At 61.4% G+C, this 14,137-nt stretch overlaps 2 protein-coding genes across 5 annotated transcripts; both read left to right on the top strand.

Moving 5' to 3' along the window:
- Positions 1-481: 481 nt before the first annotated feature.
- Positions 482-4,212, top strand: ZNF358 (zinc finger protein 358). Of its 3 annotated transcripts, XM_053912256.2 has the most exons (3): positions 483-684; positions 2,094-2,199; positions 2,440-4,212. In XM_053912256.2, exons 2-3 carry the CDS (start codon positions 2,127-2,129, stop codon positions 4,134-4,136), a joined length of 1,770 nt encoding a protein of 589 aa, XP_053768231.1. In that variant the 5' UTR covers positions 483-684; positions 2,094-2,126; the 3' UTR covers positions 4,137-4,212. The 3 variants fall into 3 exon arrangements, with proteins under 3 accessions (XP_053768229.2, XP_053768231.1, XP_053768230.1); XM_053912254.2 differs by lacking the exon at positions 2,094-2,199 and having other exon boundaries at positions 482-684; XM_053912255.1 differs by having other exon boundaries at positions 648-684; positions 2,094-4,212.
- Positions 4,213-6,076: 1,864 nt separating this feature from the next.
- MCOLN1 (mucolipin TRP cation channel 1) lies at positions 6,077-14,072 on the top strand. 2 transcript variants are annotated; one of them, XM_053912257.2, is made up of 14 exons: positions 6,078-6,255; positions 8,130-8,335; positions 9,135-9,302; positions 9,380-9,545; positions 9,935-10,043; positions 10,211-10,307; positions 10,514-10,613; positions 10,840-10,946; positions 11,057-11,206; positions 11,323-11,424; positions 11,759-11,881; positions 12,318-12,533; positions 13,647-13,771; positions 13,865-14,072. In XM_053912257.2, the coding sequence occupies exons 1-14, from the start codon at positions 6,225-6,227 to the stop codon at positions 13,899-13,901; spliced, it is 1,737 nt and encodes a 578-aa protein (XP_053768232.1). In that variant the 5' UTR covers positions 6,078-6,224; the 3' UTR covers positions 13,902-14,072. The 2 variants fall into 2 exon arrangements, with proteins under 2 accessions (XP_071075576.1, XP_053768232.1); XM_071219475.1 differs by lacking the exon at positions 11,759-11,881 and having other exon boundaries at positions 6,077-6,255.
- The last annotated feature ends 65 nt before the right edge of the window (positions 14,073-14,137 follow it).

Here is a 14,137-nt window from a genome sequence, read left to right as displayed (position 1 = left end):
GGGAACCACTGAGGGACCGAACCCCCACCTCTTCTTTGGGGACTTGTAAAGGGATGCGCGGGGCCGAGCAAAGAGAAGGACGCTTGTGAACTGCAGGGCCCTGACCGTGCTGGTGAGCGCTGCCAGTCAGGGAAAGACCGGTGCTCCGTGCGCCTTCAACAAAGACAGAGCCAGAGGCTCTGGAGGGCAGGGGGCGGCAACTGAGAGAGAGAGGCAGAGGCAGAGAAAGAGACGGCTACAAGGCAAAAGGATGGTAACAGAGACACAGAGAGGAATCGAGATGGAGACACAGGCAGAGAGAGACGGATTCAGGGGCAGAAGCAGGCAGGCGCAGAGAGAGGGACAGAGAGGGAGACAGGCAGACGAGACGGCCGGCCCAGGGCCGCGCAGGCGGGGCGCGGCGCAGACGAGAGCGCGGCCGCGCTGTCGGGGCCGCCGGGTCGGGACAAAGGCTGGCTCGGGGGGCGGGGGCGGCGATGGCGAAGGCCGCGGCGGGCGCGGGCGAACTACAAGTCCCAGCAGCTCCCGCTGCGGCCCTCGGCCGGCCCCTCTCGCTCCCCGGGAGCGCTTGGCGGGGCCGCTGGGCCGAGGGGGCCGCCGGCGGGGCTGGCGGGCGGGGGCCTAGCTGCGGGCCCCTGGGGCGCCAGCGGGTGCGGCGGGCCGGGCAGGGGCGAGGGGCGCCGGGTGAGTGTCCCCGCGAGCGGGTCGGCGGACAAGGACCCGGGTGGGGGTGGGCGGGGAACCCCGGTGCAGGGCGCGGCCCACGGCGACCTCCGCGCGCCCCCCACCGCGCGCGCCTCCTGCCCCGACCCGGGAGAACCGGGTTGCGGCGCGATGCGAGGGGCCGGACGTCCCGCGGGCCTAGCGCGCCCAGTCTGCTGCTGGGGCCCCGGGGAGGGCTCGGCCCGAGCGGGGCTCCTTATATGGGGAAGGATGGGGGCACCCCCTAGCTGTGGGGTCAGGAGTTCAGGACGCACCCTCCTCTATAGTCGACCCAGACCTCCTCCCCAGGAGCCCAGAGGGGCCCCGGGCATTGTTCTCCCCACCCTGAGCCTGGGGTTGGGAGTTCTGGAGGCTCTTTCTCAAGAGGGGGATCCAGGGTTTCCCTCTTTATGCCAGTACCTCAGTTATTGTTCCTCTCACTCTCCAGGCTGGGGCGTCTGGAGTTCTGGAAGCCCCAACCCCAGGAGGGGACCTAGGAACCCAGGAGGGGACCTAGGCATTGTTCCCCCACCCTCCAACCTGGGGCTCTGGGTAGAGGAGGTGATCTAGGAACTTAGCTCCTCCATTTGCTTACCCACCCCCAGCTATGGGTTCTGGCTCAGGATGTCTTCCTCCCCAGGAGAGTCCCCTGTCCCCAGGAATGGGTTTATTTGTTTCCCCAAAATGCCCAGCCAAGGGGTGGATAGCTTAAGGCATCACCTCTCATCAGGTAATCCTGAGCTCCCCACCTCCTCAACCTGCAGCCTGGAATTCAGGGTCTTTCCTCCTGATGCACTTCCCCATACCCTGGGCAGAGGGCCAGTCACTCAGAAATCCCCCCTTTCTAAGAGTTGGCTCAGGGGTCCCCCAGACACCCAAGAGGGGCCCCGGGTTTTATTTCTGCCCAGCCCCCAGCTAGGGGTTAGAATTCAGGATCTTCTCTCCAATTGGGCAACAGGTATACTGATTACATCCTGACCGTGGGGACTGCGGGTGTCCCTGCCCCCGCTCCCACTACTATTCCCTGCCTCCCACTCTAACATTTGGAACTGACATTCTGGAACACAGGTGTTCACCGACAGTTACTCCCACCCTGGAACTGTGAGGCCTGGCATTCAGGTGGTCTCTTTCCCAGGAGGCAAGCCAGGGACCCAAGAGCATTCCCGGATGTGATTCGTCCCCCACCTCAACCCCCAGAGACAGGCTTCTAAGTTCAGAGCGCTTTCTCTCCAGGAGTCAAGCCAGAGAGCCCCCTCCCTACCAGGAACTCCCAAGTACCCTACCCTGACTGGGGGCAGGAACTCAGGCCATGCACTTAGAGGCAAGCACAGGAACCCGACACCCATCCCCTCCCCCATGACGGGTGGGAACGGAGGACTCTCTCTCCACAGGACCCAGGCTTCCCACGAGAGGAGGAGTCCAGGATGGAGAGAGGGGCAGAGCCCTGGAGTTGGGCACTGGACACCTCTAGTGCCAGACCCCATGACTTCCATCCAGGTGTGGGGCGAAGAAGGGAGGGCCCCCGCCCCAGGTCCCAGCAGGGTGTCTCTTCTCGCTGCCCTGGCCTGAGCAAGTGACAGGTCTCCCTGTGGTCTGAGACCAGAGAAGGGCCCATGTGCTTTTTCAGGAGTGGGTGTTGGGGCACAGCTCAGCCACCTGGCTCATCCCTGCCCAGGCTCCAAAGGAGACCCCTGCTCCCCAGAACCTACCTCTGCCCACCCTGTCCTCACCCCGCAGATCCTGCCCCAGAAGCGGCCGGCACTTCCACACCTGGGATGCGGCGCTCAGTCCTGGTCAGGAACCCAGGCCACAAAGGCCGGAGACCCGCTTATGAAGAACTAGACTCAGACTCAGAAGACCCGGACCCCAAACCCGAAGAGCTAGACCCAGTTTCCGAAGACCCAGAGCCTGACCTGGAAGACCTCAACGCTGTCTCCGCAGTTGTGGACCCCAGCTATGAAGATCTGGAGCCCATCTCTGACGACCTGGACCCCAATGCAGAGGCTCCGCGCTCCATCTTGGGGACCCATGCCATGGATCCCCAAGACCTTGACCCCATGTCTTCGAGTTTTGATCTCGATCCAGACGTCATCGGCCCCGTCCCCCTGGTTCTCGACCCTAACAGCGACACCCTCAGCCCCCCAGAAACCCCAGACCTGGACCCCCTCTCTTCCAGCCTCACTGCCACCCCGGAAGGCCTGGCCACCAGCCAGGCGGTGCTCCCTGCACCTGCCAGTCCTCCCCGCCCCTTCTCCTGCCCCGACTGCGGGCGAGCCTTCCGTCGCAGTTCCGGGCTGAGCCAGCACCGCCGCACTCACAGTGGCGAGAAGCCCTACCGCTGCCCCGACTGCGGCAAGTCGTTCAGCCACGGCGCCACGCTGGCCCAGCACCGGGGCATCCACACAGGCGCGCGACCCTACCAGTGCGCTGCGTGTGGCAAGGCCTTTGGCTGGCGCTCCACGCTGCTGAAGCACCGCAGCAGCCACAGTGGCGAGAAGCCCCACCACTGCCCGGTGTGTGGCAAGGCCTTCGGGCACGGCTCCCTGCTGGCGCAGCACCTGCGCACGCACGGCGGCCCGCGGCCGCACAAGTGTCCGGTGTGCGCCAAGGGCTTCGGGCAGGGCTCGGCGCTGCTGAAGCACCTACGCACGCACACGGGCGAGCGGCCCTACCCGTGCCCGCAGTGCGGCAAGGCCTTCGGGCAGAGCTCCGCGCTGCTGCAGCACCAGCGCACGCACACGGCCGAGCGCCCCTACCGCTGTCCCCACTGCGGGAAGGCCTTTGGCCAGAGCTCCAACTTGCAGCATCACCTGCGCATCCACACGGGCGAGCGGCCCTACGCCTGTCCCCACTGCTCCAAGGCCTTTGGGCAGAGCTCCGCGCTGCTGCAGCACCTGCACGTGCATTCCGGAGAGCGCCCCTACCGCTGCCAGCTCTGTGGCAAGGCCTTCGGCCAAGCCTCCAGCCTCACCAAGCACAAACGGGTGCATGAGGGCGCAGCTGCCGCTGCTGCAGCCGCTACAGCCGCTGCTGCTGGTCTGGGCCTCAGTCCTGCTTCAATGTTGCGGCCTGGGCAGGTCTCCCTCCTAGGTCCTGATGCTGTCTCTGTGCTTGGCTCTGGCCTGGGCCCTGACCCTGGCTCTGTGCTGAGCACCCTCTCCAATCCCAGCCCCAAACCTGGCCCTGGCTCTGGATCTGTCCCTAGCCCTGATCCTGTCAAGTATTCTGACCCTAAGCCTGGTCACGATGCCAATCCTGACCTTGTGGCCAGCCCTGACCACGGATCTGGTCACAGCTCAGACCTAGATCCTATGCCCAGCCCGGCCCCCAACCCTGACCCCAGCTCTCCCACCCGTGAGAGTCCGGCCCTCCCTGCCTGTGAGAGTCCCGAGTGGGTGCAGGAACAAGGGGCGCTGCTGGGGCCCGATGGCTGAAGGGGACACCCCTGTGCACGGAGGCCTGGGGACGTTGTGTGTTGCACCGTTAGTAAAACCCTCCCACTGCCTTCTGGCTCTGTCTCATGGTTCTCCTGTTTCTCCGTCTCCCCTAATGCACCGCTCCTTGCGGAATGGGAAGGTGTGGCCTGAGCCAGCCATACACTCAGAACCCCAGTGCTCTGGCTTCCCCTGACATCCTCCAGGCTTCCCGGCTTCCCCGATACCAGCAGTCAGTCACCACTCTGCCCCCCATCCCAGGCCTGGTCAGCTTGGTCAGGAGCAGACTTAACCTTGCAGGTGGTCTGAGCAGCGTCCCTCCCCTTCGGTTTGTCTGAACGATGGCATCTGTGGTGTGTCAAACTCAGTGGGTTGAGAATGGAAGCTGATGTGAAGCCACATGGGCTGTCCTGCCCCTCTGCTCCCCTAACTCACCCCTTGCCCCTCAAAGTCCACATTACAGGTATCCCCACTGGACAAAGGAGGTTGCTCCTTTAGGCATTCAACAAACATCTGTTGAGAGCTCACAGATACAAAACTCGGGGACGTCTGAAAAGTAGTTACAGGGTATGGTACATTCTAGCAGAAGTATACAAGACTTCTGATTTCAGTGAGGGACAGTTTATTGGAGGAGGAAGGACTGTCATCCCAGTAACTGCTAATTTAATCGTCAGCACTGTTGGCCCAGGCTTTGTGCTATGCTTTTGCATTTTCTTTCCTTTTTTCTTATTTTTTTAAGCCATGAAAAATGTTTATTTTATTTTTTAATTGTTATTCTATTACAGTTGTCCCAATTTTCCCCCCTTTGCCCTCCTCTACCGCCCACCCCACTCCCCACTGCATTTTCTCACTTAATTCTTGCAACAGCTCTGTGAAGCAGGCAACCATGGTTGAGGATCCCCTTTTTGCAAAAGATGACCCTGGGGCACATGGAGTTTAAGGGACTCTGGAAGAAAAATGGCAATGGGCAGCGCCTAGATTTAAATGTGAATTGTCCAGCCCCCAGATCCTGTGTTCCCAACCACTTTGCTCCAGGGCGAGGTGGTTTGAAGGCCCTGGGCCCCAGAGAGCTGAGCTGGGGGAGGGTCAGAGGGCTCTGCTAGATTGCAGTGGGGAGTCTGTCATCCCAGAGAAATGGGAAGTCACTGGCAGGTTCCGGCAAAGGACTGATATGAAATCTTTTTTATGTTTTCCTTTTAACTTGTGTGCATGTATGCATTTTTTTTAGAGGGAGGGGAAGAGAGGGAGAGAAACATCAATGTGAGAGAGAAACAGATTGGATGCCTCTAGTATGTGCTCCAACTGGGGACCGAACCCACAACCTAGGTGTGTGCCCTGATGGGGAATCAAACCTGAGACCTTTCGCTTTGCGGAACCATGCCACCCAACCGAGCCACGCTGATCAGGGCAAACTATTCTTTGAAGATGCTTCCGGCTGCTGGATGGAGAGTGTAATGGAAGGGGTCAGGAGTGGAAGTCTAAAATCAAAGAGGAGCTCGCTGCAGTGGGCCAGGCTAGGAACGGTCGGGGGACTCTGGGCTGAAGGCCATAAAAGTGGGAATGAGTGGTCCTATCTGAGATACAATGAGGAAATGAAACAGGATTTGCTGATAGGTCAGATGAGATGAGTTGCAGAGGAAAGGGTTGCGAGTAACCAGGGAATTTCTGGGAGAATGGAGGGAAACAGCCCTTAGAAGGATGTAGGGTCATCACCGGACCTCGCGGACGTGGAAGCCAAGAGGTTGGCGCTGGACGCGGGCGCGACGGGGCGCTAGTTCGACGTCGGCACGCTCAGAGCCAGCAGGTCCCCTAGCATCGTGCCGCCCGTCGGCGCTAGGGCCTCGCGATCGCCCGAGGAAGCGCGCAGGCTCGCAGCTCTGGCAGGTGTGGCCCTGGCGCCCGGGACGGGACCGGATCCGGTCACGTGCCTCCGAGGGCGCCCTGGCCACGTGACCGGGGGTGCGAGTCAGCTGATGCGCGAGGGTTTGAAGCGGCTCCACCAGGGAGCGCGGCCGCAGTGACAGTGGCGGGCGCTGTGGCCCGGGCTGCTCCGCCGCGCCCGCTGGCGTCTGGCGCTCCCCGCCCGGAATGGCAGACCCCGGGGGTCGGCGCGACTCGGGTGAGGTCGCCGGCGTCCCTGCGGGTCCCCGAACGCGGGCGGCGGGGTGGCGGGCGGCCGGCTGCCCCAACGTGGGGCGGCGCAGCAGCCAATTTCCCTTCCCCGAACTCCGGTGCTGGCCTCTCAGCTTTCCCGCGAGGGAGATGTGGTCAGAAGGCTCCCAGAGCCTGGGCGGCGGGTGGGCACCAGCTCCTCCGACCTCGGAGCGGCGGGACTCCCTCTGCCCTTCCTCCGCCCAAGCGGTGCTCACAGCTCCTACACTCTGCGGGCGGGCGGGCTGCCGGCTTCTCCGGCTCCGGGCGGCGAGGCTCCCATTCTGAGCCTGGGTTGGGATTGCTCAGCTTTGCTGCAACTGAGCGGGCACGAGCTTCTCCAGTCCGCACGAGAGTCCCAGGGCTCCCTTCCCCAATCTGGGAGGTAAATGCTCAGCTTCTGCAGACTCACGCCGAGGACTGGGGGTATTCCTCCCTTGAGCCTAGGCGGCTAACACAATTTCACATCTCCAAACCCACGGAAGCTCAGCTTTCCCGAACTCAGGCGTTGGGTGCACCCTTTTCAGTCTCCACGTCCCATGGGGGAGCCTGCAGGAACACCCTTGGTGTGGGTCTTCCCTTCTTGAGCTAGTCAGAGACACACGGAAGGTGGCTCACCCTGTAGGGTCTGGGGTGGGTTAGCTCCGATCCCAGCTGGGGAGGCAGGCCCACCCTCTGGTCTCCACCCAGCTCTCTGGTAAACAACCACAGAAGCATCCAAGCTCCAAAGGGATGGGTCAGGAGGTGGCCTGCCTTGCAGAACAGGCTCAGAATCGGCTTGCTGGTGGTGCCAGGCAGGGGGCCAGCCGGGCCCTGGAAAGAAGCTGGGTGCACTCGATGGCACTGGTGGGTGTGTGTCAGGGACAGTTTTGGGCTGCTGTGACCAGCTGTGACCCCAGCAGTTGCTGAAACCGAGAACTCTCCTCTCAGGCTGGTCAGATGGAAGGGAATAGGCCGTGGTCCAAATCACCGCTGCTGACTGGAGAATTACTGAGACTGCTCTGCTTTGTCTCACTTCATTCTGGAAGCGCGTTCAGGGTTTTGGCCTTAGGGGGAAGACTTTTTTTTTAATTCCCGCTTTTCAGATGGGGAGACTGAGATTTAGAAAGGAGCTTGGGGTCCCCCAAGCAGGATGTGGCCGGTTTGGGGTTTGGTCCTAGGGCTGTGTGACTTCCAGGAGCTGGCAGCCTTAATGCAGAGGCCACATTAGCTCATAAACAACAATATGGGCGGTGCTGCCAATATGAGCCAACTCGAAGTGAGTCTTCAGCGAGTGCATTCCCTTCTCCAGGCCTGTGGCCGTGAGAGTATCAGCTGGACAGGCCAGGCCATGCTGAGTGGGAAGGGTTTGTCCAGAAAATACTGAGTTCCGTGTTCACGCCTGGGAGCTGGAGTTGGGCGGGCCTGGGGAGCCTCGAGCACCCCGTGAGAAGCCAGCAGAAGCCATTCATTCTCTGTCCACACATCAACAACAGGAACGGTGACGGAATGTCCCCACACTCCTGCCATGTCCCTGCCCCTTGATAAATGCTTTGTAAGTGCCAAATCCTCAGCTTCCTGTGAGAGGTGCTGTTGCCCCATGTTGCGAATGAGAAACCGAGTCTCAGACAGGCTGGGTGGCCTGCCCGAGCCAGTGAGCGCCAGGCTCGGGAGCCAACTCAGGCCCTGTGGAGTCCCGAACCCGAATCTGCACTGCCGCACGCGCCCGTCAGCTGTCGCAGGCTTTCACACTTCCTCAGATCCCCCAGAATTCTTGGCTGGGTCGTGGGGTCTGCCTCCCCTGTTGGGCAGTGGGCCTTTCTGGGCCCGATCGCCACTGTGCTACCCCCCCCATTCCCACAGAGACTGAGCACCTCCTGACCCCCAGCCTTGGGTATGGGACCCAGGCGGGGGCTTCGCCAGCGCCCCCAACCTCTCTGGAAGAGGAAGACCTCCGCCGCCGTCTCAAGTACTTCTTCATGAGTCCCTGTGACAAATTTCGGGCCAAGGGTCGCAAGCCCTTTAAGCTGATGCTGCAAGTGGTGAAGATCCTGGTGGTCACCGTGCAGGTGAGGCCTGCCGGGGGCCCCGCCAGTGCTGCCTGTGGCTGCTGTTTCCCTCGAGGGAGAGTCTGGGAGTTGGAGCCTCATCCTGACCCCCAGCAGCCCAGTGGCAGTGGCAGTGGCAGAAACAAATCAGAAAACCCTCCGAGCTCTGTCTGCGAGCAGGCCCTCGGAACCTCAGAGGGACCCCCAAGGTCCTGGCAGCCGTTGTTGCCTCCATTGTTTAGATGAGGCCGCTGGGGCTCAGGGAGGTTAATCCTTCCACCAGCTCCATGAAGCAGGCGCCTGTGACCGAGGGTCCCCTTTCTGCAAATGACACTGAGGCGCATGGAGTTCACAGTGACCCAGCAATCAAGCATTAGGATTTGCTGGCACTTGAACCCTGGCAGCCTGATGCCATATTGACACCCAAAGAGAACTGACCCAGTGGCTGGAAAGGTTGTCACCCTGCTCCCATACCAGGCCCTGTGCTGGGGTCCAGTGATCCCAAGATGACTCAGAGGCTGCCCCTGCCCTAGGGAGCTGTGACTCTGGGTGCGGGACTAGATAAAGGGACCCAGCAGTGCAGGACTCACCCTGTGGGTCAGGGTTTAGCATGGAAGTCGCTGTCTGGTAAACATTTAATGTCAGTCGCTGCCCCGAGACACATGGGTGCCCACCGTGTGCCACGCACTGGGAACAGATGGTGGCATGGATGATGGGGACATGTGCCTTCCTGGAGTGGGTCCTCTCTCCCCTCTTCTTCCACTCTTCCATCGAGGGAGTCCCCATCCCAGCAGTGCTGACCCCCTGTCCCTCCTGCCAGCTCATCCTGTTCGGGCTCAGCAACCAGGTGGCAGTGACATTCCGAGAGGAGAACACCATCGCCTTCCGCCACCTCTTCCTACTGGGCTACTCTGATGGGGCGGATGACACCTTCGCAGCCTACACACGGGAGCAGCTCTACCAGGCCATCTTCTACGCCGTGGACCAGGTGTGTGCAGTGGGGGCAGGCATGGGGGGGAGTGGGCGGGGCTGACAGACCCTCCCCCCTTCTCTGCCTGCCTTCAGTACCTGATGCTCCCTGAAGTGTCGCTGGGCCACTACGCCTATGTGCGGGGCGGGGGTGGGCCCTGGGCCAACGGCTCAGCCCTGGCCCTCTGCCAGCGGTACTACCACCGTGGCCACGTGGACCCGGCCAACGACTCCTTTGACATCGACCCAACGGTCGTCACTGGTGAGTGGGTGCAGCAGGGATGCGCTGTTGGGGAACCCCAGATGCTGGGATTAAAACCCCAGGTCCACCCTCACATGTGGGGAGATGGGGCCGTCCTAAGTATTACCAGTTTGATGCACGCAGCTAGCGTAGAAGAACCCTTGGCTGCGGAAAGAGCGAGGGGTTATGATGGAGTGTCATTAGGTCACTAAACGTGTGGGTCTGACAGAGCTCCGGGCCCTGGGGTCTGTGCAGGGAACAGCAGACTGAGCCCTGCCCTGGAGAGAGACGGGGGAACGAACTACAAAAAACGTTAAGTGCAAAGTGGATCAAGCGGGGCTCTGTCAGGGACTCCGGAAACCTGCCTGTGCCTCCCCCACCCTGCGCCCCTCCCCTGACTCCGTCTTCAGATTGCATCCAGGTGGACCCCCCCGAGAGACCCCTTGTGCCCCCCAGTGAAGATCTCTCCCTCTTGGACGGCAGCAGCAGTTACAAGAACCTCACGCTCAAATTCCACAAGTACTGCCTGGTGGAGGGGCCACCCGAGGGCTGGGCGGAGGGTCGGAGGAGGCTGAGTGAGCGCTTCCCTCTGCTAGCGGCAGAGTCAGCATGGGGCAGGGGTGTTGGCACCCTAGGGCCTGAGGGAGCTGTGGAGCCCCCTCCCCTCATCGGAACCCTCCCCTTAGGCTGATCAACGTTACCATCCACTTCCAGCTGAAGACCATCAACCTTCAAAGCCTCATCAACAATGAGATCCCAGACTGCTACACCTTCAGCATCCTGGTGAGCCCACCATGTTCAGGGTGCGAGCACGGACCCCCTGGTGCTCTGGGGTGGAGGATGGTGCCACAGGACTTCTGAGCCCTGGGGCTGGGGACCCTTGGCCAAGGGCAGCGTGGGGGTGAAGGAGAAGATGGGGCCGAATGGACCGTCCCGCGTGCGGGGCTGGGCGCGCAGGCCCCCAAGGCTTACTCCACGCCCTGCCGCAGATCACGTTTGACAACAGGGCGTACAGCGGGCGCATCCCCATCAGCCTGGAGACCCAGACCCACATCCAGGAGTGTAAGCACCCCAGCGTCTTCGGGCACGGTGAGCCCTCAAACTCCAGACAATTGCTGCCCAGGGGCCCCAAACCCCAGACCAGCATCAGCCAGGGACCCTGACCGGCGCTGACTGAGCTTCTGACTCAGAGTAACCCATGAGCTGCTGACCAGCCCAAACCAGCCCTGTGATCACCTTGGCCCGGCCTAGCCCCAGCCCTGGCCTCTGAAGGCTCCAAGCTGCCCCAGCTCTACCCAGGGCCCCCTCCCCACAGGAGACAACAGCTTCCGGCTTCTGTTTGATGTGGTTGTGATCCTCACCTGCTCCTTCTCCTTCCTGCTGTGTGCCCGCTCCCTGCTCCGAGGCTTCCTGCTGCAGAACGTGAGAGCCACCGCAGTGTCACCTGTGCCCAAAGTGGCCTTGCCGGGTTCTGGGGCCGTATGTGAGGCTCCCGTGCCTGGACAGGTCCTCACTCTGCCTGCCTCCCGCAGGAGTTTGTGCGGTTCATGTGGCAGCAGCGGGGACGGGCCATCAGCCTGTGGGAGCGGCTGGAGTTTGTCAATGGCTGGTACATCCTGCTGGTCACCAGTGACGTGCTCACCATCTCCGGTACCATCATGAAGATTGGCATTGAAGCCAAGGTGGGCCCTGCCCTGGCGGCCCCTTCCAGACCCTGGTCCCTATACTGCCCCCCACTGAGGCCCACCCGGGGCCACACTCCCCAGCCAGATGGGGTTGACACTGTTCTTGTCCCCAGAACTTGGCCAGCTACGACGTCTGCAGCATCCTGCTGGGCACCTCCACGCTGCTTGTCTGGGTCGGCGTCATCCGCTACCTGACCTTCTTCCATAAGTACAATGTGAGCCTGTGTGCGCAGGCAGGGCCCTCCCTCCGGGTGGTGGCCGCAAGCTCCCCAGTTCCCACCCCCCAAATTCGTACACATGGGGCAATCTCCAGCCCCTGCAGATGACCCGTCACGAGTCTCTTAGCCCAATACCTGCCCACCCCAGATGTACCTGTCCCGGAACCTGGGCAGGGGCCACATGAGCCTGCCCCTGCATAGGCATCCAACCGAGTCCAGTCACTGGGCACCCTCAGCCTCAGGCTGCCCCTCCTCAGCTCCCCCAGCTATGCCCACAGCCAGGCCCTGCCTGCTTCACCCCACGCTCACATCAGCCGCCTGCCCACTGCAGATCCTCATCGCCACGCTGCGGGTGGCCTTGCCCAGTGTCATGCGCTTCTGCTGCTGTGTGGCTGTCATCTACCTGGGCTATTGCTTCTGCGGCTGGATCGTGTTGGGGCCCTACCACGTGAAGGTAGGGGCTAGCCGGGGCTGGTGAGGGGTGCTCCTGACCCACAGGTGAGGGTGCCCTGGCTCCCTTCCCCTGAACCTACAGCCTAAGCTCTCAGACCCCTGGTTTATCTATCACTGACCTGGCCACACTGAGTGACCCCCAGGACTTTACCACAGGTCTGCCCACTGACCCTGGCACTGACCTTATGACCTTATTGATACGATGACCCACAAATGACCACATAGTAACTGCTGATATTCTGTCCACTGTCCCTCTGACCCCCAGTAACCCTGGCCTTGACCCAATGACCTTGTTATTACATAGCAAACCCCAGGTGGCCCCATTGTAATTACGGGTACTCTGCTGTCCCCTCTAAGCCCCGGTGCCCCCGCCCAGTCCCCAGCCATGCCCACAGCCACCTCTGTCCCCACAAGCCCACTGACCTGTCTGGCCACAGTTCCGCTCGCTGTCCATGGTGTCGGAGTGCCTCTTCTCACTCATCAACGGGGATGACATGTTCGTGACGTTCGCAGCGATGCAGGCCCAACAGGGCCGAAGCAGCCTCGTCTGGCTCTTCTCCCAGCTCTACCTCTACTCCTTCATCAGCCTCTTCATCTACATGGTGCTGAGCCTCTTCATCGCGCTCATCACCGGCGCCTATGACACCATCAAGGTCAGCCTCGTGGCCCTTCCAGCCTTCCTCCCCGTGGAGGAACATCACACACAGCTCCACCCTGGGCTTCGTGCCCCGTGGAGGCCACCACATTGATGTCTCAGGGGACTCGACGGGGCAGGGAGAGAAGGTGGGAGACTCCGCAAAGCCAAAGGCGAAGGCGGCTCAGAGTTAGAGGGCACAGGCAGGACCGATGTCATGAGCACAGCTGCCGCGCTCTCCATTTCTCCAAGGTGGGGCTCCGGCCGGGGAGGGTTCTTGCATCTGCTTTTACCAACAGGGACAACAGGCCGTGGAGACTCAGTGACTTACCCAAGGTCGGCCACTAAGTAGTGAAGCCAGGCTCAGCCCAGGGCTGTGGGGTCAGAAGCCTTGCTCCTGAACCCTCTGGCCTGGGCAGGGGCTGTGTGGGTCTGGGAACCATGGTCGTGCAGCAGGCTGTGGGGGTTAAGGAAAGAAAGGGGTTAGAGCAAAGTGTGGGGGTGTCGGGCAGATGGGATTCTTGTACCCCACACGGCTGAGGGCCTGTTGGGGACCAAGCTCTGTTCCGGGCATCAGTCACCTGGGAAACAAGGTAAGGTGTGCGGCCTGGGCCTGCGCAGAGCCAGTGGGCAAGGAGGGGTGACGTATGACGATGGCCTGGCAAGAGGAATGAAGGAGGGAAAGTTTCTAGAACATGCTTTTTGATACTAGTCTCCAACCACATGGGACTATTTCAGTTTTGATTTTAATTAAAATGAAATACAATTCCAAATTCAGTTCCTCACTCACGCCATCCACATAAAGTGCCCAGAAAACTGTGTGGCTAGTGGCTTCCAGAGAGAACAGCGTAGAATTGGTCATCTCGGAAAGTTCTGGATTGAAGAGATGGGAGCCCAACTGAGGGAGCAGCAGGCGAAGGACTAGCCAGAGCAAAGGCCTGGTTGCAGGAGAGAAGTTGGGGAAGGAATGGTGGGTGGCTCCTGCACAAAGTTGGGGTGGCGACGTTCCCTCGGAGGGACGGACCAAGGACGAGGCAGGCAGATGCTCGTCAGTGAGGAACGGCCAGGAGGTGGAGGGGAGGGCAGATCTCAAGGGCCCCCTTCGTGCTGGCCACGCTGCTTCTCTCCGCAGCACCCAGGCGCGGGCGCCGACGAGAGCGAGCTCCAGGCCTACATCGCGCAGTGTCAAGACAGCCCCACCTCGGGCAAGTTCCGCCGCGGGAGCGGCTCGGTTTGCGGCCTGTGCTGCTGCGGCAGGTTCGAGTCTGGGTGGGCTTGGGGCCCGGGGGGAGGGGAAGTGCCTGAGGGAACTGCTGCCTTCCTCCCGGCAAGACACTGTCCCTCCTCCAGGGACGCCTCGGAGGAGCACTCGCTGCTGGTGAATTGACCTGGACGACGACCACCGCCGGACTTTAACCCCAGGACCCCGGACTGGGGAGAGCCTTGCCTATTTATTTTTAGTGTTTGCTTTTAAGGACTGGCTTCCTGCAGCACCCTGTGAGGGCGTAGGCCGGTTGAGTGGGACACAAGTGGGTGTTAAATAAACCAGGAAACTAAACTAGTCCACATTTCTAGCGGGAGGGGCATTCTCTGCGCCTACGGGGCCTCTTTTGTAAGCCTCAG

Source organism: Desmodus rotundus, chromosome 10 (genome assembly GCF_022682495.2).
Source record: "Desmodus rotundus isolate HL8 chromosome 10, HLdesRot8A.1, whole genome shotgun sequence".
Taxonomy (NCBI): domain Eukaryota; kingdom Metazoa; phylum Chordata; class Mammalia; order Chiroptera; family Phyllostomidae; genus Desmodus; species Desmodus rotundus.
This window is presented reverse-complemented; position numbering and strand designations above follow the sequence as displayed.